Genomic DNA, 26720 nt, shown 5'->3' on the forward strand with positions numbered 1-26720 from the left:
TCCCTTTTTCATGGCTGCATAATGTTCCATTTTATGGATATACCACATTTTGTTTGTCCATTTATTCATTGGTGGACATTTGAGCTGTTCCCACCTTTTGGCCTTTGTGAATAGTGTTGCTCTTCACATTTGTGTACCTCTTTTTTGAACATGTGTTTTCAGTTACTTTGGATATATGCCCAGGAGTGGAATTGCTGTGCCATGTGATAATTCTGCTTAACTTATTGAGATACTAAGTACACCTTCACAGTGCTGCACCAGTTTAAACATCCACTAGTAATGCATGAAGGTTTATGCTCACCAATCCTTATTTTTTTTTTTGCTTTGTTAAGCATTAATATTATTATAGCCATCTTAGTGAGTGTAAAGTGAGGCCTTGATTGGGGTTTTCCTAATGACTAATGAGGTTAATTATCTTTTCATGTGCTCTTTGGCCATCTATCTTTTTTGGAGTGTGTCTTTATTTTCGTGCTTACTCTTTCTGGGTTGTAATTGCATGTGAACACTTTTCTCTCTCTTTTTTGACCATAGCTGCCTCATTTCTTTTTTTTTTTTTTTTTTTTTTTTTTTTTTTGGAGATGGAGTTTCACTCTTGTGGCCCAGGCTGGAGTGCAATGGCACAATCTCGGCTCACTGCAACCTCTGCCTCCCGGGTTCAAGCCATTCTGCTGCCTCAGCCTCCCGAGTAGCTGGAATTACAGGCATGCACCACCACACCCAGTTAATTTTTATGTTATTAGTAGAGACGGGCTTTCACCATGTTGGCCAGGTCGGTCTCGAACTCCTGACCTCAGGTGATCCACCCGCCTCGGCCTCTGCCTCATGTAAAGTGCTGGGATTACAGGTGTGAGCCACCACGCCCAGCCACTGCCTCATTTTTAAAATAAGGCTAATACACTCCTTAAGAGACATATTATTTTTGGAAATTAAGGCATTGCTCAAATCTTTGTTAACATCATTTCAAATTTTTCTCATTTTTCCTTCTTGCCATCCTACCTCATTTTAAAATGCAGCATGTAAGCCTTAGGCTTATTTCCCAAAGTGGCAAATATAATTCAGTTCTCGTTTTCTGAATTTTGACATCTCTAAGTCTAACCCATCATGGTGCACTATGAATTTCTAGGTTTAAACCTATTTTAAAGTTAGCTTGTTTCATAGCTAATATAATACCTTGGCAAGTATTTGACTTTTTGCTATTTTTGATGCAACAGATGAATATGGAAAGTAGCTTTCATTACAGCATTTGCTTTCTTTTCAGAAAAAGTTGCCTTTGACAACACTGGCTCAGTGTCTGATGGAGGGGTCAGCTATCCTGGGAGATGACACACTTCTTGGGTAAGGTGACACCTTGCGTGAGTTTGGTGCCAAATCTAAGTAAGTCCCCATCCATGAAAAGGGGACTAGACCCTCTCAGGGAAGCACCTGAATTCTCACTGGGGACTTTAGTGGAAAAAAGGAAAATGTTACCAGTAGGAAATCAGAACTCTTGGCTCTAAAGTCGTATTGTCTGTGCAGTGAGGCAAGGCCCAAGTGGAGAGATTAACATGAAACTGATGAAGGACAATTGAAATCCCTAGGGCCCTAGCAGAAGCAAATATGAAACCTGTCAGTTCAAATGTCAGAACTTACGAGATTCTCAGAAAAGCAGCCTTTGCCGATGTTGAGCTCACAGCAAAACAAACTGAAAATAGAATCGTCATGAGAGAGCATCAGCAGACACAATCAGTAGGAGAGTCTGTACCCTGAGAACGAAAAATAATAGAACTATAGGGAAGAAAATATAACATAATTATTTAAATGGAAATTTTAAAATTAAAAAACAGAATCCTTGACAAGAGAATCAAACAATATTAAAAAAGAATAGGCGGGATTGAAGGCAAACCAAAGAGAACTTTCCAAAATTATGCTGAAAATTTTCAATGATCTTTAGTCGAAAGAAACTGAAGATTATACACAAATAAATAATTGCTGAACTTGAAAACAGATGTAGAGCCGCCACCCAGAATGAAGGGAATGAAGTGCAGAGATAAGGACGTAGGCATTCGTAAACTGAGAAACACGGGTGATAGAATGCAAAAGCTTAACATTCCATCTAGTGGGAATTCCTGAGGAAGAAAATAGGGAGAAGGGTAAGTTTGTGGTTGAATTTTTCTTTTCCAGATTTAAAGAAAAACATGTCTTTGGATTTAAGGAGCACAGAATGATTTGATTGAGATCAACAAGAAAAAAACGCATCCCTGGACATATTGTAGTAAGACCACAGATTATCAACAAAAAAATAGAAAAATGTAAAATTGACCAGAGGGAAAAAAGATCATTACTATAAAATAGCAATTAAACTGTTAACAAACCATGTATTCGTCAGCCACAATGAATGCCAGAAGATAATGGAGTAATATCTTCAAGTATTGAGCGAAAATGTAAGAAACCTAGTATTCTATGATAAAATAGGGAAGAGTAAGGATATTTTCAGGCAGATTTGAAGAAGATACTACCTGCATATTCTCACTGAAAGGGCTAGTTAAGGCTGCATGAAATAGACTACATCTCTTTCACAGAAACAGAAGAAAGATGAGAAGTACAAGTACCAAGGCAGGAAAAAGATTGTGTTGTAGGGGAGGAAACTTTTTTTTTTTTTTTTCCTCTCTCTAAACATCTTAGGTTCTTTGGTTGGGCCCTGAAAGTTAGATTGACAAAAGGTAGATTAACAGGAGAAAAGCAAATAAATTTTATTAAAATGTGTAGTACATACACATGGAAGAACTCAGGGATGAGTAGATCAAAGGATAGAACATGGGATGGGCTTACGTAGCCTTTTTTTTTTTTTTTTGAGATAGATTCTTGCTCTGTCACCCAGGCTGGAGTGCAATGACGCAATCTCAGCTCACTGCAACCTCTGCATCCCGGGTGCAAGGGATTCTGCCTCTGCCTCCGCCTCCTGAGTAGCTGGGATTATAGGCAGGTGCCACCACACCCGGCTAATTTTTGTATATTTAGTAGAGACAGGGTTTCACCATGCTGGCCAGACTGGTCATGAACTCCTGACCTCAAGTGATCCACCCGCCTCGGCCTACCAAAGTACTGGGATTACAGGAGTGCTTATGTAGCATTTTAACAAAGAATGATATTTTTTAGAGAAGTGACAAGACAAAAGAGAAGGACTTTTACGTTTCTGTGGTGGCAGAATCAGTATTTCAAGCTCCTGTGTTGTTTGAAAGGAGGATAAAGGTATTACATTTAAATTTAACATCCAAAAAATAAAAAAATAAAATAAATTTAGTGTCAAATATGCATGTTAGAAAACTAAGACTAACCACAAAAAGAATAGAAATAGGATATGTAACTTTCAAACTAACAAAGGATGAAAAGGAAAATTAAAAAAAAAATACATGGAAGGGACTACAAGAGAAAAAAGTAACCAAAAAAAAAAAAAAAACACCACATAATAATTGGAAAACAGAAAATGAGGGTGGTAGCAATCATTGCATATATCTCTGCAATCATAAGAGATGTAAATGGAATAAACTCAACTGTTCAAAGAAAATTTCAGGTTGACAGACATGAAATCCTGTTGTATGGTATTTCCAAGAGTCATGCCTATAATATAATGACAGAGTAACGTTGGAAATAAAGATGACAGATTGAACATGCATCTGATTTTCTCTCCTTCCAAAATCTACTAAAACTACAATATGGAGATTTTTTTTTTTTCTTAAAAGACATAAACCCACAATGACAGGAAAAAGCAGACAACAGCAACACAGTTTTGTGAGCTGTAAAGCATATGAATGACTGGGAACTAACTTGGCAAGTCCCCAAAAGCTGACTCCCAAGCCAGAAGTAGATATGCAAAGATCCCATGTAAATTACATCATGTAATGCTTACAGTGCACAAGAATTGGCACCAGGGATCTCTGGAATAGTGGGTCTTTGGGGGTGGAGTGGGTGATTAAACTCATGAATGTGGTTGAAAGCTTTTCAGTTACCACTTGGATCACTAAACTCTGCCCCAACCACATGTCTAGGAACCTGTCATCCCCCCACTCCCACCTGAGCAGAATTCTCTAGAGGGGATAAGAGAGCATCTCTAGAATGGGGGACTCCCAGTGCAGTGGAGTGTATGGGTACCATTCAGTAAAGAAGAGGCTCGAGTGATCTAACGTGTACTGGATGTGGATGCTAATACTCCACAGCCGTCTTCTTCCACTCATGCAGCCCCCCAGGACTTTACCCTCTAAGCAGGAAATTAGAAGAGGTTTCTCTGGAGAATCAGGTTAGTCCAGAAGGAAGGACCTAAAGATCTGAGGATGTTGGAGGGGGTCAGTGCCTCAATAAGTGACGCAACCACATCTTTCTGCAGATGAATTCACATACTCTGAGCTTTTTAGTCTCCACTCTTGAATATAGAGAGGCACCAAAGATCATCAGACATCTGAGGAAAGTCTCTAACCTGAAACCTGGAGACCAAAACAGTTGGGTGGATACAATGCAGCTTGGAAGAAACAGAGATTGTGTAGGGGAGGAAAAAAGGTTAGGAGAACAATCACTTATGTTTTCAAATGGTAAGGGAAGATAACATGTCCATGAAATGAAAAACAGGATGTTAATACAAAATATTTATGGGAAAGAAATAGCCAGAGATCAAAAGCAAGCTTGTAGAAATGAGAAAATATGATAGAAGATATGAAATTCTCAGTAGGAGGTTGGGAAGATAAATATGAAGAAATCCTCATACACACAGACAATAGAACACACAGACAATAGAAAAAATGAGAAAATTAAAAAATTAGAAAATTTTAGAAAATTAGAAAAAATTAGAAAATTAGAGGACCAATCCAGGAAGTCTTATGCCCGAAAAACAGGAGTTCTTAGAAAAGAAGAGGAAGAAATAATAATAAATAATCCAACAGCATTTTCCAGATCTTGAGGACATGAGTTTCTATACTGAAAAGGCCCATTGAGCTCCAATACAATGGGAAGAATTAAGCGTATGCCACAGAGCTCACCATCGTGTATACTGGTGACGAAGAGTCTACAACCTTCTAGAGAGAAAACATGTCACATACAAAGGATCAGAAATGTGAATGCTTCCAGACTGAGCAGAAGCAGCAATGGAAGAAAGAAGGTTATTAAGCAGTGCCTTTAAAATTCTGAAGGAAACCATGCTCAGCCTAGGAGTTCAATATTCTGCCCAAGTTTCAATCAACGAGAGGGCAGAGGAGAATACCGTGACATACGTGGCCTCAAAAATTGACTTCCCACCTATTCTTTCTCAGCAAGCTAAAGCAAGACAGCAAGATGTGTCCTTGGTGAGGAAGTGACCAAAAGAGAGGTAGACTCAAGATAACAGAATGTCCAATACAAGTCAGAGGAAGAGAATCCCAGGGAATGGTGAAGGAAGATTCCAGGAAGACAGATGTGCCTTAGGGATAGAGGAAAACTCAATCCGCATTGAGACAGGTCCAGGAGGGATTAATTCAAGAAGATGAAATTCATTTACATGATGTATGGTTCAATATTTTTTGGTAATATTTTTATTTTAATATATAACAGAAGAAACAAAATTAGCAGACAAAACTTATAAATGTGATGTTTATCACTGCTTAGGATGAGGTTTAATTTTTTTTTAAGTAAGTTAAGCAAATTTTGGTTCAATATCTTAACAGACAAACTAGGAAAGTGGCAGAGTATTTTGAATTCAATTGGGTACGTAGAAAACAAAAAAGCCAAAACAAGGCAATTATTAACTCCAGGGAGAACAAATAAGTGTGCAGGGAAACCAGTAATTATAGTATACTACCCAGATTAACTCCAAATAATATGGAGTCAAAGTGTAATATAAATAATAAGCATTTATTAATATGAATAAAGGGAGGGAGGGGAAATGGAAACGGAAACATAGCTAAATTCTCATTTTCTGTAATGTTAATAGCTAATATTTAAATTTTTTTAATTAAGTAGTATTAGAAATATGGAATAAATACCAGAAAATCAGATATAAGACACCATTAAGCTGGGTGCAGTGGCTTACGCCTGTAATCGTAACACTTTGGGAGGCCAAGGCAGGTGGATTACCTGAGGTCCAGAGTTCAAGACTAGCCTGGCCAACATGGTGAAACCCTGTCTCTACTAAAAATACAAAAAATTAGCTGGGTGCAGTGGTGCACACCTGTAATCCCAGCCACTCGGGAGGCTGAGGCAGGAGAATCGCTTGCACCCGGGAGGTGGAGTTTGTGGTGAGCCAAGAACGCGTCACTGCACTCCAGCCTGGGTGATAGAGTGAGATTTTGTCTCAAAAAAAAAAAAAAAAAAAGGCACCATTAAAGACATATGAAGATAAAAGCACACCTGGGCACTGACATTTGTAGCAGATAGGAAAAAGAGTGAAAATGTGCCTTCACACACCTGTGTATATGAAGTTCCTACAAATAAATTCAAATAAATAGATCCTAATACAAAAATAGCCAAGGAATATGAACAGGCACTTCATGGGAGAGGGATGTTAAGTCTTACTAGCAGTCAAGGAATGTAAATTAAAACCAGAAGGAGATAATAATTTGTATCCACCAGTTTGACAGAAATTAAGACACCTACCAGGACCAAGGGTTGGCAAGGGCATAGGGCAATGGGAACTCCCATTTGTGCTAGTGAAATTTCCAAACATGCAAAAAGAGACTGCACAAGCATATTTACTGAAGCGCTGCATGTAATAGCCAAAAACTCTTGTTTGTGGGACAGCTTAACATAATGGTGGTATATTCAAAGAATGAAATTCTCCATTGCAAAATGATCTAATTCCGCATGTACCAACATGGGTAAGCTCCAGACATAATGATAGAGTAAAAAAGCAAGGCTGCCTGTAGTCCCAGCACTTTGGGAGGCCGAGGTGGGTGGATCACCTGAGGTCAGGAGTTCGAGACCAGTCTGGCCAACATGGCAAAACCCCATCTCTACTAAAAATACAAAAAATTAGCCGGGCGTGGTGGCAGCCTCCTGTAATCCCAGCTACTCAGGAGGCTGAGGCAGGAGAATGGCTTGAACCCAGGAGGCGGAGGTTGTAGTGAGCCAAGATCGTGCCACTGTACTCCAGCCTAGGCAACAAGAGTGAAACTCCATCTCAAGAAAAAAAAAAAAAAACCTCAAAAAAAAATCCAAACAAAAAAAGCAAGTAGCATCAGGATATGCTCAGTATAAAACCATGCATGTAGACTGAAGTAAGCAAAGCAGCAGTATTATATATTGTATGGGGACACATACATGTAGAGTAAAAATGTGAAAATATGAACAGGAAAGGAATATCCTCACAGTAAAAAGGCAGTTACCTCTGCTCATACGTTTGTTGACTTGTAAAAGCTTTTTTGTTTGTTTATGTGTTTTTGAGACAGGGTGTCGCTCTGTCACCCAGGCTGGAGTGCAGTGGCACTATCTAGGCTCACTACAGCCTCTGCCTCCCAGGTACAAGTGATTCTCGTGCCTCAGCCTCCAGAGAAGCTGGGTCTACAGGCATGCACCACCATGCCCAGCTGAGTTTGATATTTTTAGTAGAGGCGGGGTTTCACCATGTTGCCCAGGCTGGTTTGTAAAAACTTTTTACTTGAGTTTTAGTTAAAATGGGTACCAGACAATGGGAGAATGGCCTGTGTACAATTTCGGTAGAATTTAACATCTTTGAAATAGTATATTGATTGTGTCATCTGGGAAGATGGCATGACTTTCTACTCATTCAGGTCTTCTGTCGTTTGCTCATTATTAATCAACTTTTGGAATTTTTTTCATTGGATAATTGTCTGTATATCCATGTACTAATTACATTTTCGTGGCTTAGGAGTCAGGGCTTTCTTTCTATCAGGACCTATTGAAATTGAGCTTTTGCTTTGTATTTGAAGATGATGGTTTTTTAGCGGGCAGATTTTAGCTATCCAATGTTCTCCTCAGAGATAGAAGCATGTGTTTATAGGCATGTGTGTCTGTTTTCTCTCTCATGTTTCCCCACATTTCCCCTTGTGCCCCAGGCACACAATGAGTGGCACCTTTTGGAAGAATTGATTATTTCAGAAATGCAGAGAGCTGGAACAGGTTGGCCCAGGGGAAGCCATGGAGATCAGCCAGCTTATTAACACTGACTTGTGAAAGTTTACAAGTGAGCCAGGAGGTGAGGGGAGGGTAACGCCAGTGAAATGTTGTCTTCAGGAGTATTCACTATTTCTTTCCCCCTTGGATTACAGGAAGATGCTGAAACTCTGTGGAGAGACGGAGGACAAGCTGGCTCAGGAGCTGATACATTTTGAGTTGCAAGTAGAGAGAGACGTGATTGAGCCCCTGTTTTTGCTGGCGGAGGTAAGCAGCAGGAGTGAGGCCAGGCCTGAAAGAGCAAGGAGGTACCGAACAGGAGCCCCTCAATCATTCTGTTTCCAGCATTCTACTTCTTTCCCTTAACCTTCTCCCCAACATTGTTTTTCATCAGGGATTCTTACCCAACCACATGGTCAAGAATCCCAAGTATGTCCTTTTACCATTTGCTACCCCTTTTGCTACCCCTTCTCCTACCCATTCTCTTCCCTGCAGGCATTCCTAGAAGTAAGGTGGAAAGCTGGCAGCTTACCCGCTTCCCCACCCACAGCCTCGACTGCCTTCATCCCCACCTTCCACCCATCTCAAGTCTTCAGTGCTGTGAACAGCAGCCACTCCTTACTAGGATTCTGGGGGCCCAGGCCTCCTGCAGTTTATGTTTTTTTTTTGAGATGGAGTCTCGCTCTGTCACCCAGGCTGGAGTGCAGTGGTACGATCGTGGTTCACTGCAACCTCCGCCTCCCAGGTTCAAGTGATTCTCCTGTCTCAAGCCTCCCAAGTAGCTGGGATTATAGGCACCCACCACCACGCCCATTTAATTATTATATTTTTAGTAGAGACGGGGTTTCACCATGTTGGCCAGGCTGGTCTCGAACTCCTGACCTCAGGCGATCCACCCGCCTTGGCCTCCCAAAGTGCTGGGATTATAGGCGTGAGCCATCGTGCCCAGCTGCAGTTTATGTTTATATAGGTCCCTTGTCTTTGGACTTTAAAGGACACTCAATTAAACTATTTTATTAAAAAGCAACCTTAATGCCTATGTGAAAACTTTGCTAGCTTCAGCCAAGTGAAAGCTTCTCACGGGAGATAGGAAATGCTTGGGGAGCTTTGAACTCTGAATCCCTCTCGGTTGTTTTTAATTCGTCATCTGTTAATAGACTGAGCATCTCAAACCTGAAACAATCCGAAATCTGAAATATTTTGAGCACCAACATGATTCTTAAAGGAAATGCTCATTAGAGCATTTTGGATTTCACATATTCGGATTTGAGATGCTCAACCGGTAAATATGATGCAAATATTCCAAAATCCCAAAAACTCCCAATCCCAAATATTTCTGGTCCCAAGCATTTCAGATAAGGGACACTCCACCTGTATAAAATCTAACCAGCACTATCCCCTAGAACTCTGTATTAGTCAGGGTTCTCCAGAGAGAGACAACCAACAGGATATATGAGAGGGTTTTCTCCCCTATTAGGGGAAGTTGGGATTCTCCCCTATTAGGGGAAGTTGGCTCACATAATCACAGAGGGGGAGAGGTCCCATGATAAGCCATCTGTAAGCCGGAGAACCAGAGAAGCCAGTAGCATGGCTCAGTCCAGAAACCTCAGAACCCGAAACTCAGTCCAGGAACCTCAGAAGCTGATCGTGCAGCCCCGAATATGAGGTGGAAAGCCAGAGAGACCCCCATTAAATGTCAAAGAACCTGGAGTCTGATGAGGGGAAAAGGCATCTCACTACGGGAGGGAGGGAGAGAGAGAGCAGAGAGAGAATCCTCCTTCTTCCACCTGTGTGTTTCAGCTAATTGGATGGTACCGCTCCGTTGTGGGTGGGTCTTCCTCCCAGCCTGCTGACTCACACATTGGTCTCTTTTGGAAACACCCTCTCAGCTACACCCAGAAAAATACGTCACTAGCCTTTGAAGCATCCATCAGGCCAGCCAAGTTGACACCTAAAATTAACCCTTGCAGACTCCCTACAATGATGGAAATATTCTCAATCTGTGCCGTTTGATAGCCACGGCCCTTAAGTGGTTTTTGAGCACCAGTGCGATTCAGGAACTCAATTTTTTAGTTTCTTTAATTTTCATTAATTTAAATTTAGAATTTCATAGCTATGTGTGGTTAGAGGCTACTGTATTAAACTGCCTTGCCCTAGACCCTGTCTGGCTTCCTCTCTGAACCACATCCAGCACCTCCACATCCCCTGACACTCTGTCTGGGACAGAGGTATGGGCCAATAATTACTTATGGACCTGAAACTATTCAAGGGAGAAAATCGTGGATGAAGTTCTTTGGGATTGACCAGCTCTTGGCTTCTCAAGTCATCTCCTCGCTTGGAGCATTCACGAGGTCCCCTCTGTGCCTCAAAAGGAGGGTCCCGGGTCTGGCCAAAGCCTAAAGCAAACCAAGGAGCAAGTCCATTGTGGGTGCTGACAGTCACTTGGCTCAAGCAAGATACCCAGTGGCCCTCCAGCTTAGCTTCGGGGCTGGGTGGTGACTCAGGTTGCCTGGGGACAGTTACACTTCTCCTTCCTATTGGAAGTTGTTACACGCAGAACATTACTCATCCCTGCTCGGGAGAGTGAATAGAAAGCACTTCAGAGAACATTGGATTCTCCTCGAATTTTTTCCTTATATAAAAACCGCAGCCCGAGATGATTTTAGTTCAATTTTCGGCCAATTTTCGTTTTGCATTCTCACATCCTGCCCTACTTTTGCTGGGCCCGGAACCAAAATCCTGCACTGGGATGTTCAGTGAAGCCATTTTTAGAATGAAAAAATATAAAAAGAGCATCTACATACAACCAAAATGGAAGAACTCGTAGCCGAGAAAAGCCATGATGGCAATGTTTATTCATTATTGACTGGAAAAGTCTTACTTTATTTCTATAAATATAAACATTTGCTTCCTTTCTTTTTATAAATATAGAATCTGTATCCTAGATGCAGCCATAGCCTCTCCATGCTCTTCCTCCTTCAGCTGTCCATTTTGCCTCAGGTCTGTGTCAGACATGACTGCGTGGCTCCCTTCATTTCTCCCCACTTTTGGCCCTTCTGGAAGTAAAGAGGGATGTGGTTGAGCCCTGGTTTTTTTTTTGGCAGGGCGGGAGTTGGGGGCAAGGTGAGGGCAGGAAAGTGGTCAGGCCTGCGTGAGCAGAGAAGCACAGGACCTGTGAGATGGTCTGGCTTGATGGAGAGCCTGGCTGGTGTCCAGCAAAGATGGAGCAGAGTTTAGCTCAGGAAAGGGCATCAATAATTTCATCTGATGTTGCTCAAAGGGTACAAAGTCTCCCTTAAGCAAGATGAGTAAATTCTGGAGACCTGATATGTAGCACTGTGTGACGATGGTTAATGATACTGTATTGTAGACTTGAAATTTGCTAAGAGGATAGATCTTCAGTGTACTCACCATCAAAAAAAGAAAATAGAAACTATGGGATGTGATGGATATGTTAATTAGCCTGAGTGTAGTAATGATTTCACAATGTGTACATATGAAACCATTAAACCGTACACCTGAAATATATACAATTCCTATTAGTTAGACCTCAATAACACAAAAGGGAAAAAAGGATTTCATCTGAAAATAAGGATTGTGAGACCGCTAGTAAACTTGTTGGGTGACTTCCAATAGTTCTTTAAGAATTGTTCTAAGGAATAATTCTTCTTTTTTCTTTTTTCTTTTTTTTTTTTGAGACGCAGTCTCGCTCTGTCACCCAGGCTGGAGTGGAGTGGTGTGATCTCGGCTCACTGCAACCTCTGCCTCCTGGGTTCAAGTGATTCTCCTGCCTCAGACTCCTGAGTAACTGGAATTACAGGCGCATGCCACCACACCTGGTTAATTTTTGTATTTTTAGTAGAGTCGGAGTTCCGCCTTGTTGGCCAGGCTGGTCTCGAACTCCTGACCTCAGGTGATCCACCTGCCTTGGCCTCCCAAAGTGCTGGGATTACAGGCATGAGCCACCACGCCTGGCCAGGAATGGTTCCTAAAGAATTTATCTTGAGCTTCAGTTTAATTGTATCTTTTATGTTGTGTAACCACAGGTGGAAATCCCAAATATTCAAAAGCAGAGGAAACACTTAGCCAAGTTGGTGCTGGACATGGATTCCTCACGAACCAGGTAGAATCTCTTTACTTTCTTTTTTGCTTCTTTGAAGGGACAGTGATCATATTTTGGGAGGGTGGGTTTTAAGTAGGCAATTGTGTTTTCATTCACCAAGTTTTTCTGGACACCTAACGTGTGCCAGGCACTGGAGGTAGTCACAGTGAACTCGAGACACTGGGTCCCTGTTCTCATGAAGGCTGCAGTTGAGTTTTGGAGGTAGACACTAGGCAAGTGAAGAAACAAGACAGTTCTAGAAAGATATGTCATATAAAAAATGTGGCCGGGTGTAGTGGCTCATGCCTGTAACCCAGCACTTTGGGAGGCCAAGGCGGGCGGATCACAGGTCAAGAGATCGAGACCATCCTGGCTAACATGGTGAAACCCTGTCTCTACTAAAAATACAAAAAAATTAGCCGGGCATGGTGGCGGGTGCCTGTAGTCCCAGCTACTTGGGAGGCTGAGGCAGGAGAATGGCGTGAACCTGGGAGGCGGAGCTTGCAGTGAGCCGAGATCATGCCACTGCATTCCAGCCTGGGCGACAGAGCAAGACTCCATCTCAAAAAAAAAAAAACAAAAGTAACACAGGGTAGTTTTGGAAGGCGATGATGGAGAAAGGGAGCAACAGCATTAAGGATAAAAGAGAAAAAGCTTTTTGAGGTGGGTCATTTTGGTCTTAGACTTAGATGATGAGAAGGTGGCAGCCTTACAGAGATCTGGTGCAAAGCATCTATGGCAGAGGGCACAGCAAATGCAAAGGCCTGTTCAAGGCACAGAAGGAAGGTCGGCATGGCTGGGGCAGAAGGAGCAAAGGGAAGAGAAGTAGGAGGTGAGAGCCAGGAGGTAGGATGGTTGCTGTGTCCTGTCCATTACAGGAAATTTTGCATTCTGGAGACTCACTCACCTTTTCCTGAAGCTGATGGTGTAGGTGTCTGCTTTCTGTAGCCTTTCTCTTAACTTGAGTCCTTTCAGAGAGCAGTCAAGTACCTGTAGTGCTGTTCTTCCACACCCATCTTCCAGAGTCCACCAGAAAATTCCTGTAGTAGCAGGCCGGTGCCAAAGGCCCTGAGACAGCATTGCCTGTGGCTGTCAGAGCAGGAATTGTGCACATATGTCCTTTTATTTTTTACAGGGGGATATGTGTATATAAGTTGAAAAAGCAGGTGCATGAGTATTAATATGGAAAGAACTGTTTGGTTCTACCTTAAGTTTTTTGTAGACCAACTTTATTTTTTTATTTAATGTATTATTTATTTATTTATTTTTGAGATGAAGATTTGCTCTTGTCACCCAGGCTGGAGTGCAGTGGCGTGGTCTCTGCTCACTGCAACCTCCGCCTCCCAGGTTCAAGTGGTTCTCCTGCCTCAGCCTCCTGAGTGGCTGGGATTACAGGCACCTGCCACCACGCTCAGCTAATTTTTGTATTTTTAGTATACACAGGGTTCCGCCACATTGGCCAGGCTGTTCACGAACTCCTGACTTCAAGTGATCTGCCCACCTCAGCCTCCCAAAGTGCTGGGAAATTTTTATTATTTTTAAAAATTTTGAGACAGGATCTCACTCTGTAACTCAGGCTGGAGTGCAGGGATGTGATCATAGCTCACTGCACTCTTGAACTCTTGGGCTCAAGCAATGCTTCTGCCTCAGGTCTCCCAAGTAGCTGGAACTACAGGCATGTGCCACTACACCTGGCTAATTTTTTTATTTTTTGTAGAGACAGGGTCTCACTGTGTTGCGCAGGCTAGTTTCAGACTCCAGAGTAGGCCAATTTTAATCATCTTCACAGCTTCTTTTCATTTTCTTGAAATAAAGAAACAGAATATACTTGGGCAAAGAGATGTAGCATACAGAGTTCAGAAGGTCAGATTTCAAGGTTCAGATTTCAACTATTTTCTGGATATGTGACCTTGGTCAAGTCACTTAATCTCCCAGAATATCATTTTCTTCACCTTGACGCAAGGAGTAACATTCGTGGGTGGCTGTTTTGAGTATTAATATCACTTCCCAAGTGCTTTATAAAAAGAAGCTGATACTGTAAGTAATTGTTGCACTGGAATTCTGCATCAGGAAGAATAAAAGGTACAGAGCAGTCCCCCAAGACCAGACATAAAACAGGTTAAAATCAGCAAAGAAACAAGGGTTTCTTTGGTTAACTTACTTGTCCCCAAACCCTCAGTCCACCTGAATGATTTTTGCCATCTGTGTCGATACATCTTTTAAGAGAGTTGATTACTTTTTCAAAATAAATATATTTTGAAAAGAAATCCTTTCGTGCTACCATAAATTGGAAAGCAGTATCCTTTGCTACAAATACCAGGTAAGCATAAAAGTGAACAGATGAAAGCAAAGCCAATGTTACTAAATTTTAGAGCCTGTTGACTGTGGAAGAATGTCATCCTGAAGCTCATCTTCCTTTGTGAAAAAAGAAGAAGGGGAGGCGTTGGGTGGTTTTAAAATTATTCTGATGCAAATATGAGACTAACCTCTTCAGCGTGCTTGGAGGAATAGAGAGCAGAATGAGTGGGAAGTACTGATTTGCTATTACCTCTATGACCTTGTGCCACGTAAAATTGCATCCCATAATATGAGTGTTCAAGTCCCCTATTTTGGGAGTCATGTAAGATGGTTGAAGAAATGCAGATTGCCCCATTGTTTTCATGAGGTGGACACCATGCTTCTGGGCAGAGTGACATCCTTCTCTGAAACCTGGGGCTTAGCTCTGAAGTCTTTTCTTTGCGTCTACAAAGAAAACCCACATTTCCACCACAGAGCCTCTTGTTAGCAGGCTGAATGCTAGTATCAAACCATGTCATTACCATACATATTTTTGTTTTGTCTTCTTATGAGAAGGAGAGTTATTCCTGGTCACATTGATGGTCCGTTCTCCTGCCTCAGCCTCCCGAGTAGCTGGGATTACAGGCACCTGCCATCACACTCAGCTAATTTTTGTATTTTTAGTATAGACGGGATTTCGCCATGTTGGCCAGGCTGGTCGCGAACTCCTCTAGCAGGAACACTAGACAAAGTCTAGAGTTATGTTTTCAGTGGTGACACCAAGTAGTCTGTAGGTTCTGCAAACGTACATGCCACTTGGTGTCATTAGGGACCTCTCCCCTGTGATTTAACAAATGTTTTTATATCTTCAGCTTATCATCTCCTGTATATTAAAATCTAGTAAGGAAATTCTATCCCACCCCCATGCAAATTTCTGTTTTTATAAACTTCAACTTGGACCCTTTATAACCTTTGTTGTTTTAGACTAAAAAAGTCTTGTTTGCATTGTTTTCATATAAACTTGATCCGTCTCCTTTATCACATCGGTGATTTTTCATAGCCCACTTTGTGCAGTTGTGAGTTTAGGGATAGGGAATTGCTTTGGGGGATTGTTTGTTTTTTCATTTTTTTGAGACAGAGTTTTGCTCTTGTTGCCCAGGCTAGAGTGCAATGGCGCAATCTCAGCTCACTGCAACCTCCACCTCCCAGGTTCAAGCGATTCTCCCGCCTCAGCCTCCTGAGTAGCTGGGATTATGGGCGCCACCACGCCCAGCTAATTTTTGTATTTTTAGTAATTTTAGTAGAGACGGGGTTTCGCCATGTTGGCCAGGCTGGTCTTGAACTCCTGACCTCAGGTAGATCCGTCTGCCTCAGCATCCCAAAGTGCTGGGTTTACAGGCGTGAGCCACTGCGCCCGGCCGCTTTGGGGGATTGTTGACAGTACAGTCCCCTTGAAAACTCAGTTGATTTCCCCTTCAGGTGTCAGCTTTGGTAACCGTGGCGGGGGATCTAACTCAAGGCCTCAAGTTATAGATTCCCCATAAGTATGAGTTATAGGCTACAGGATGAAAAGGGAATTTTTAGCAAAGGTATACTCTTTGTTTCCGCTTTACTCTCAGACTGGCCATTTCTAGCCTGAGTCTACCTGTCTTGTAGGACCTTGCCAAAAGCCATAAGAAGCCAACCCAACACAACTTCCTGCCATTTTCCCTAACTCCTCACTCTTAGCCAGTATGAGGTCTGCATCCCAAGATATAGCAGTGAGAGCAAGACCAAATGCTGTGCTATTGAACAGCAGGGATCACCAGCTCCTCTTCTGGAACAGCTGGGTTCTGAATGCTCCCCCCCTACCCGCTGCATTTCTCCATAAAGCCAATGGCACAGGTTAGTTTTTCTTCCTTGCAGCATCCTACTTCTGATTTATTTCATATTGTTCTGTCCTTCATGAAGTATGCTCTGCAGCACTGCAACAGTGAATTCCACATAGAGACCCTCCGCCTTTCAAGACAGGAAGTAGATTTGTATATATTATCAGCACATCTTGAACAGTAGTCCCATGACTGGATCTTCAATTTCTGCCACAATTCTGATGGATACTGTCAAATCCAATTAATTTATCTCATGTTTAATTAGATCCCAATAAGATGTGTATGTCTGTCACTATTGAAGTAAATCTGGCTTGTCTGTTTCAAAAGCCAATGATACAGACCTCAATATTCTCAGAGAAACTGATGCTTACAGGATGCTTTATGCTGAATTAAAGGTTGTGAATTGAATTGAATGATACGCAAATTTCTTTTTTGTGTGTGATAGGTTTGGTTTAGCAGTGCTTAAAGAAGGAGGCTAATTTTTCTCCAAAGTCAGCCTGACTTTTTTCTGGTCATGTAGCTCAAGGTTAACCCTCCCGAGTCTGGGACACATACACATTCCATTTCTGCCGAACCAGCTGCCTCTGGGTCCTATGGACTGAATGGTATCTCTCCAAAATTTGTATATTGAAGCCCTAACCCCCAATGCGACTGTATCTGGAGATAGGTTCTTTAGGAGAACCTTATTAAGGTTAAATGAGGTCATAAGAATGGGCCCCTATTTCACTAGGATTGGTGGCCTTATAGGGAGAAAGAGTGATCTCTCTCTACACGCACTCAGAGGAAAGCTGTGTGAGGACAGAAACAGCAGCCATCTGCAAGTCACAGATAGAGGTCTCCAGCCTCTGTCTTGATCTTGGATGTCCAGCCTCCAGAATCGTGAGAAGATAAGCCTCTGTTGTTTAAGCCACCCAGTCTGTGGTACTTTGTTATGGAAGCCCTACCTTCTTTGGAAGCAGGTGAACTAGTGTAAGTAAGACAGGAGGGTTTTGGAGTGGAAACTGTGCAGGCTATGGAGTTAAGAAGTGGAATTCTGGAGGGGGGGCAGTGTGAAGTCTTGTTAGAACTGGCAGCGGAGTCTCGATGGCCATCAAAACTCATTCCTCATCTCTCACCCCTCCCCATACAGGTGTCTTTTTCTCACATCTGATTTCTTCAAGGTCACTGGATGTCGCATGGGCTCATGTCTCCCCACTATGAGCCCTCTTCCTTTTGCCCCAATTCCGAAAGTGCCAAAGAGGGACTCCATTTGTCTGGACTTTGCTCATATGCCCACTTCCATGACTCGTCAGTTGGGTCAGTGTGAGGAAGGACGGCACAGGCTTGACTTGGATCAGAGGCCCTCACCTGGGCCACTCACTGCCTGGGTCATGCAGAACCTGGCAGTCCCCTTTTCGACCACACATTAGTGCAGAGTGGAAGCAGGAACTTAAAAAGTGGGGGATGCCCATGGCAGAGGAAGGGGCAAGACTAGACAGAAGGAACAGTGAATGCCCCAATGAAGACACTCTCCTGTCTGCCTTTTAAAATTCTTCTTCTGGACATTCTGTTGTCCTGAACTGACCTGCATTTGCCTTCTTTACATATTCCTGGTACCTGAAATTTTAAACCCTTATTCCTCACCCTTCTCTCTCATCTCTCCCAAGGCTTCATTAAAGCTTGTGTCCCATCTTCATCTCCCCCAGATCACATAGTCACAGTCCTCTTTCCCCAGAGAAGGATGGTGGCACATCAGCTACTTTAGTGAGAAGAAATGATCCTTCTGCTCTTCAACTTTCAAAGCTCAAAGTTTCCTTGGACAACGTCTAGTGTCCCTGTTTCTCCTCTGACACAGCAGTCCAACTCTTGAGTTTATGTGTAGAACAGAGGTCTGAAAAGACTACCAAACCTTGAAATTCATAATTCATGATACCTTTCCCAAAATGACTATCTGTACAAAATTTTCCCAACATGACTATCTGTACAAAATTCATGTCACCTTTTCCAACATGAGTATCTGTACAAAACTCGTCTGTTCACATGACAAGAGTTTACCTTGGTATTTTGTTTGCTATTTATGTTCCACAAAGAGAACATATTTTGGACATCTTGTCACTGTTTTAAAATATCAAAATAGACCAGGCACGGTGGCTCACGCCTATAATCCCAGCACTTTGGGAGGCGAATGAGGGTGGATGGCCTGAGGTCAGGAGTTCAAGACTAACCTGACCAACATGGCGAAACCCCGTCTCTACTAAAAATACAAAAATTAGCTGGGCATGGTGGCATGTGCCTGTAATCCCAGCTACTCGGGAGGCTGAGGCAGAAGAATCACTTGAACCCAGGAGGTGGAAGTTGCAGTGAGCTGAGATTGCACCACTGCACTCCAGCCTGGGTGACAGAGCGAGACTTGATATGAAAAAAAAATTATATATATGTGTATATATAATATATATACACACATATATGTATATATATAATATATATATACATATATAATATATATACATATATACATATTATATATGTATATATATATTATATATATACATATATATAACATTGTAAATTGTAAATAAAATTTCTTATAAAAAGGGGAAATGTATATGTTTTTAAAGTATCAAGATACTGACTACAGGATAAAATCTGGAGGAAAAAATAGATGAGAATAAAAAGAAAAGAAAGAACTTGGGAAAAAGTCTTCATTTTAATATACATATATTTAGTATGATTCTGTTTTTTAAAAAATTTAATCCTGAGTTACAAAGCCATAAAAATCTACTTAGTGTTTGTAGTCACTTTATATATATTTTTAACACTTACATATTGGTTAGTTATTTTTTCTTCAGGTAGCATGAGTCAGATGGTGGTTATAACTTAATTCCATAATCTACCATTGTGTTGTAGTTATTGTGTGAGATCTAAATTACAGCCATGGCATCTCATATTTTATTTTCCAAAACTCCACAACACTTTAATACTTTATTTGAAATGATTCAACTGGGAGAGTATTAATCAAATATATCACTTGTATAGGGTAAACCTTTATAAGAAAAAATTACCCAGGAATTCTTACTAATCTTGATCTGTTATTTTTTTTCAACTTAGATGTTGAAACATCTTTCAGTAGAATATTTCCTTTCTAGTTTGCCCTGAATTCTTATCTTGGAATCAGGAATCTTTCAGAGAACATGTGTTCATCTCTGGAGCTTCAAGCCAGCTTGATGTCTCAAAACCTTTTTAAAGTAATTTTCCCATGATTGCGTTCTTTAAGTGACAGAGAATCCTCATTTTTGCTCCTTTTTGCTGACAGCAAAGAGACTTTTAGTTTCCATTTCTTGTATTATAGAGCCTTGCATTCTTCTGTTTTTCCTGCAGATAGCAAAAGAGAAAAGAATAGTGGAGTAGAGAAAATACCAAATGATTAGATTCTTGACTCTTGACATGAGAATGACATTCCACTTTCTGTCCTCGCATCAGAGGCTGCAGACTGATGCTCTGAGATCCAGATAGAGCCCCCAGAGCTCTCTTGTTTGGTCTGTATGCTGTTGGCCCGCATGGTTTTTAAAAGAAATTATTTGTTGCCACATTTCACTTGGGAGAGTTCACATAACAATTTCCTCCTTCTCTAGTCAGTTGAAACATCTGGCAACCCATGGCCCAGCTTCCTGCCCACCTCAGCCCCATCAGCTGGAGCTCAAGAACAGCTACCCTCTCTTAAACAAGGCAGGATCCCTCCTACCAAGTTCCCAGCTCCCCCTGCTCCCGCCTGACTTCCCAAGACTAAAGCCAGCCTTGGCTGCTGTTTGTCCTCCTGATTACAGGATTGTTTTTCTTAGAGCTGAGAAATAGTTTTATATTTCCTGTCTCCATTACAAGTAGGAAATAGAGGATCGTGCGGACTAGTTTTTAAGATAATGGCCCATTTGATTTATTTTATTTTTTTTAACTTGCTGGCCTCTATAACCCATTGAGTTTACAGACTCAGGAGAGGAACCCACTGCTGAGACCTAATTCAGCTACTACTATAGCATAATTGGAACCATCTTTCCAATTATGCCTACTTTTGGTAATTCCCTGCTGATAACACAGCAGCCAGAAATATTTGTATTTCCTCCTAAAGTTTTCTGAGTGACTTCATTAGAAGGCCAAATTTTTAAGAAAACATTCATGAGGAATCTAAATGTTGCCATAAAAATTGTTTTGGGCTTACCAGTGGAGATTTTTGCTATCAGATTTGTTTTTAATCTTACCAGCATGTCTTCTCACTTAGCATACGTCACTGGCTTCAAGCCAAGAAGGTGAAGATTTCCATACTCAAATTCCCACAGGATAGGCAGGGGACTTAAACCAATGATAGAGACTGTGCTTAAAGGGAAGTGATAGTTATTTTGAAATATATAATATACAATATATTACTATAATCACCCTGATTAAACTTCAGATGTCTCACCACAGAAAATCATGAGTAAGTGAGGTGATGGATATGTTAACTAGCTTGATTTAATCATTCCATACTGTGTGTGTGTGTGTGCATGTGTACATATATCCCAGCACATCACATTGTACCCATAAATGTATATGATTATGATTTATCCATTAAAAATAACATTAATTTTTTTAAAAAGACAGCAGTAGTGATTGTCATTTGGCTTTAGTGTTTGGAAGACAATAGAGAAAATGGTGACAAACCAGGGGATGCTTGTCCTATCTGAAGGGGCAGCTGATTCTCAGCTTCAGTCAGCAGTTGACGCATGGAAATATGGGCCCACTGTCTCCTTGCCTAGTCCTTGGTGCCTTTTCATGACCTCCCTTTTCCAGTGAGGGTATGTAGTTCCCTGGGTGATATTTGTAACCAGATGTTTTCTCAGTGCTCCCATGGGATCCCCAGGGCTCTACCTGTCTCACATCTCTTTTTCTCCTATTTTCCATCAGGTGGCAGCAGACTTCCAAGTCTTCAGGTTTGTCCAGCAGCTTACAGCCTGCGGGTGCCAAGGCTGATGCCCTCAGGGAAGAAATGGAAGAGGCTGCCAACAGAGTGGAGATTTGCAGGGTACCTGCCCTCTTTGCTCCTCTCTACTGGGACAGGCTGGGGAGCCCTCAGGGATTCCCTTTTTGTTCACTGGAGTTCTCTTAAAACTCTGTCAATGAGGCTCTAGTTGAACTGAATGTCCCCAAGCCCACCGGCTAGCATCTCCAAGGAGTCCAGGATGAACCCAAGGAGTTGGGGCTTTGATGGTGACCTAGACAGGGAGGCAGCATTCATTTATCATTGGTGGTCCTGCATGCTAGGCAAAGAGGAATGACCTTTATTTCTGTGTGAAGCTTTTGTAAATCATCTGAGTCCCAAAGAATAAATTCTAGGTGACACAGGACAGTTGAGAATTTGACCATAGATGAGCCTTGACTCACTGTTGATACTTAGTTATTTCCTTTTTGGCTGCGTTTTGATATTTCCTGAGTTGCTTTATCCATCCTATGCCTCCTGGAAGACACTTATCTATGAAGTTGAAATGCTAGCCATGAAAAGAGTCACAGAAAAGAAAACTTCCCACTTGTTAAGAGAGAGGACATCGTTCTGAAAACTGCGACTCTGTACTCGTGTAACGATGTCCTTTGTTATACTCATTCAGATGTTTCCCATCTCCTTTTCTTGCAAATATTTCACAGGACTTAGTTAGCAATAGACCATTCACAATGCTCTGTGTATATGTACATCTCTTTACCTGCATATATGTCAGCTTGGGTTTCTAAGGAAACCAAAACTCTATTTAGACCCAAGGAACAAAAACATCACATTTCTGTAACTATTCTGGGAACCTGTCCTAATCACATCCAGTTTTGAAGGCGAATAACCAGTTTGCCTGTGGACATCTCTGTTCTTCATGGCTCTGTCTAGTCTTAGCTTGTCCATAGGCTTTTTCTCTTACAGCCACCCTGTGCAAGTGGCTTTGACCTTGCATTCAGGTGACATTTCAGAATCAGGGAGAATTTCTCTCTAGAATTAGAAACATTGAAAGATTTTTAAAGAATTCATTATCTCCCAGCCTACAGTACTATGGAACCAAGCAAAGTAAGACTAGTACTTCATATGCCAGATTTTTTGTGAGTGCAGCTGATTTGTCATTTGAACTCCTGCATATATGCCAAATATCTGGCGTGTGTGGTATTCCTGAAGCATAACTCTTCTCTCCTTCCAATTTCATTTTTACTGTGTTTTCTTTTTTTTATTCTTTTCTCTCTCTTTTTTTTTATTTTGAGGCAGAGTTTCGTTCTTGTTGCCCATGCTGGAGTGCAATGGCATGGTCTTGGCTCACCGCAACTTCCGTCTCCCAGGTTGAAGTGATTCTCCTGCCTCAGCCTCCCAAGTAGCTGGGATTATAGGTGCACACCACCACGCTTGGCTAATTTTTTTTGTATTTTTAGTAGAGACGGGGTTTTACCATATTGGCCAGGCTGGTCATGAACTCCTGATCTCAGGTGATCGACCTGCCTCGGCCTCACAAAGTGCTGGGATTACAGGCGTGAGCCACCGTGCCTGGCCTACCGTCTATTTTTTAACTATCTACCATGGATCTATGTTCCTCTGTTAAGAATTCTTTTTTCTTTTAATTTCTTTTTCAATAGACAAGAGAGGGTGGTGGTAAGCAGGGATGCTGGATGTGAATGTCCAAATAGATCAGGATAAAAGTTCAGTAGCTTTATCCATTCCTGTCTAGCTTATATTTGCTATTGTGCCAAAAATGTATTCATTTCCTCTTCAAAGATTCGTAGTACATGTTCAGCATAATGAGTTAAAAAATACAAAAATATATAAAGAAAAACACTAATATTCTCTCCCTTCCTGTCCGGCAACCTTTCTGTTTCCAAACAGGGTAGAAACCTCCCCACCAATATTTGTTAAGACTTCATTATGACAATGCACTTTGTTAGGTGCCAAGCAGCCATAACAGTTATAAGGGTAAGGAAGCCAGTGCTAGATAGAACCTGTTATATCATACTCCAGACTTTTCTCCATAATCATACATAGTCATAGCATTTTTCTAGTTATTTATATGTTTGTTTGTTTTTGTTTTGTTTTGTTTTGAGACAGAGTCTTGTTCTGTTACCCAGGCTGGAGTACAGTGACGTGATCTCGGCTCATTGCAACCTCTGCCTCCCGGGTTCAAGCGATTCTTATGCCTTAGCCTCCTGAGTAGCTGGGACTACAGGCGCATGCCACCACTCCTGGCTAATTTTTATATTTTTAATAGAGACAGGGTTTCGCCGTGTTGGCCAGGCTGGTCACAAACTCCTGACCTCAGGTGATCTGCCCACCTCAGCCTCCCAAAGTGCTAGGATCACAGGTGTGAGCTACCACGCCCGGCCTATATGTTTGTTTTTAATAAAACAGTCATATTGTTTATATTAATCTACCATTTAATTTTCTCAGTTAACACCACATCCTGAACATCTCTCTAGGTTAGTAGCTGTAGTTCTAACTTAGTCTTTTTTATTTATTTATATTTTTTGAGACGGAGTCTCGCTCTGTCGCCCAGGCTGGAGTGCAGTGGCGGGATCTCCGCTCACTGCAAGCTCCGCCTCCCCGGTTCACACCATTCTCCTGCCTCAGCCTCCCAAGTAGCTGGGACTACAGGCGCCCACCACCAGGCCCGGCTAATTTTTTTGTATTTTTTTTAGTAGAGATGGGGGGTTTCACCATGTTAGCCAGGATGGTCTCAATCTCCTGACCTCATGATCCACCTGGCTCGGCCTCCCAAAGTGCTGGGATTACAGGCGTGAGCCACCGCACCCAGCCGTTAGTCTTTTTTATAAATTGCATGATATTCCACAGTAGGGATACACACACACACACACACACACATTATGATTTATTTAGCTATTTTCCTATTAATAGATGTTCAAACTGGTGTGTTTTAGTTTTAGTTTTTGGCATTCCCAAAAATGATACAATAAATATATACTTATATGTATATCCTTATACCCTGGTAATTTTTTTTCTATAGGATAGATTCCAAGAAGTGACATTTTTAGGTCAGAGTCTATGCATACATTTTTAAATTTTCATAGCTATTGACAGTTTACTTCTCTGAAAAGGAAATTGCATTTTACATTTCAACCAGCAATATATAAAATTGCACATTTTTCTTTGTCTTATAATGCATGTTGCTCCTATTTTCAGTTTTTGCCAATTTGGTGAGGGAAGAAAAACTACCCCTTCACTGTTGTGTTCTTAATTTCCCTGAATATAAATGTTGATGAGTATCATGTATTTATTGGACATTCTTCATGTATTTATACACATTCTTAATTTGGTGAATTGCCTATTTGCATTGGCAATTGGCCCAGTATTTCTATTGTTTTTCTAAAATATCAATTTATAAAAATTCTCTATGTATCAGCAGTTTTAAACTTTTTTCTGCCTGCTGTGCTGCAGATACCTTTTCCAGTCTGCCATTTGTCTTTTGACTTTATGTTGACATCTGCCATTAAAAATTTAATAATGTGTTTCCTTTGCATGGGAAAAGATCCTGGGTAGCCCTTTGGACATCTTCTACACAAAAGTTAAATGATTTTTCTTCTTTAATTTTATGTTAATGTTTTAAATTCATGTTATACACCTATTTTATACACTTTAATACATCTGAAATTTATTTTTATATATGATGTGAGGTAGGGGTTTCTTTCTTTCTTTTTTTTTTTTCCAGATAGATAGTCAGTTATGCCAGCATTATTTGTTAAATAAGCCACCTTCCCCTGAAGTGAAATTTCACTATCTAATTACTCAAATTTATTTCTGGACTCTATGTTTCATTAATCTGTTTGCCTGCACCTGAGACGATAGTATACAGTTTCTATTCTAATGATTTCATAGCAAATATAATCTTCAGTAAGGTAGCCCCCACTCCTTTTTTTGTAGTTATCTTGGCTAGTCTGTTACATCCATTTTATTATATGAACTTTGAAATGATCATATCCAGTTCATGAAACCCTACATTGTGCTCAAGGGAGTCTCATTTGTGTGCTGAACTGATCTCCTTGAGAGTGCTTAATGCTGGTTTTGTTAAAGTTCTCTTCTGATTATTCTTTTATTTTTACTTTGTTGGTTGCCAACTGTTTTAAATATCTACCTTGGTTTTCCTACCTCCCCTTGCTGGGTTTCCTCGAATGGGTTATTTCCCCTGATCTCTTCATGGTTTTATATTTCCTCAGCAGGCAAGTGTTTGGGATCTCCTATATTGTGGCAAACCAGCCAAGTGCAAGTTTGTAGGCTGAAAGTTAATGAAGTAGTAATCTGATTCCTCTTTTTTGAGGACCAAGCAGAGCTCCCCAGATCTTTGGGAACCAGAGAGATTTAGCCCACCAGGAAAACCAAGTCAAGGTGCGTTCCATAAGACAAAACCCACTGAGCCCTCAGGCAGGCTTGCAGGTGCAGCACTGCCTTCCTGTGTTCTTTCAGGAGCCCATCCAAACCCTGCTTTCCTCCCTACTTCAAGATGAGACAAGCCCAACTCTTCACAAGTGGTACTTGCTTTCTCTTTTCTTCCCAAGGCTTTCTATAAAAGACTCCTGAATCAATACATCCAAGGAAGTATAAGTAGTTGGTAATTTTTCAATAAGAGGAGAGAAAGTGAAGAAGGACCTGTGAGCAATGATGTAACAATAGAGAAGACAGTGAATAGAAACCTAATCCACTTGGCGACAGCAGTATCAGTTTCATTTTGCTTCGTACAGGAGACTGGCTGCAGTCTTAGGATTTTCACTGTAAAGTGACACTTTCCATCATCACCTTTCCTGCTTTTATCTCCCCATATTTCATCACATAAATTCTTTTTTTTTTTTTTTTGAGACGGTGTCTGGCTCTGTCGCCCAGGCTGGAGTGTGGTGGCACCATCTCGGCTCACTGCAAGCTCCGCCTCCCGGGTTCATGCCATTCTCCTGCCTCAGCCTCCCGAGTAGCTGGGATTACAAGCGCCTGCCACCATGCCCGGCTAATTTTTGTATTTTTAGTAGAGACAGGGTTTCACCGTGTTAGCCAGGATGGTGTCGATCTCCTGACCTCGTGATCCACCCGCCTCGGCCTCCCAAAGTGCTGGGATTACAGGCGTGAGCCACCGTGCCTGGCCATCACATAAATTCTTATCCTTGCTTCACCCACGTCTCTGTTTTTCTCATTTAGCCTTGTCCTCTCTCTCTTTTAGTTTGTATCTCTTCTTTTCCATTTTATTCTTCTTTAATGTATAATCTTTCCTTTTTGAAAGTCAAACTTGAGTCTGGGAAAGACAACAACAGCAAGACAGATGTCTAGCTCATTTTGTCCTCCCCACAATCTGAAGAGCACATATATTGTTAGACTAAAAGACAACCTTGAGTCTCAACCTACAATTCCTTACTACAAAATTAGTGCCATGTCATGGGAAGTA

General features: G+C 41.4%; 1 protein-coding gene across 5 annotated transcripts in view; it reads left to right on the plus strand.

Annotated features, from left to right (window-relative positions):
* Positions 1 to 26720, plus strand: part of ARHGAP44 (Rho GTPase activating protein 44) — a 201247-nt gene that overhangs the window by 118098 nt on the left and 56429 nt on the right. For 4 of the 5 annotated variants that reach the window (XM_019013328.4, XM_019013329.4, XM_019013330.4 and 1 more), the window contains exons 4-7: positions 1259 to 1335; positions 8226 to 8337; positions 12117 to 12193; positions 21232 to 21349. In XM_019013328.4, coding sequence (XP_018868873.3) covers positions 1259 to 1335; positions 8226 to 8337; positions 12117 to 12193; positions 21232 to 21349 — 384 coding nt within the window. Of the gene's footprint in view, positions 1 to 1258; positions 1336 to 8000; positions 8141 to 8225; positions 8338 to 12116; positions 12194 to 21231; positions 21350 to 26720 lie in introns of those variants that run through there. The other variant, XM_019013333.4, reaches the window with a different exon arrangement.

This window comes from Gorilla gorilla, chromosome 19 (genome assembly GCF_029281585.2).
Source record: "Gorilla gorilla gorilla isolate KB3781 chromosome 19, NHGRI_mGorGor1-v2.1_pri, whole genome shotgun sequence".
Lineage (NCBI taxonomy): Eukaryota > Metazoa > Chordata > Mammalia > Primates > Hominidae > Gorilla > Gorilla gorilla.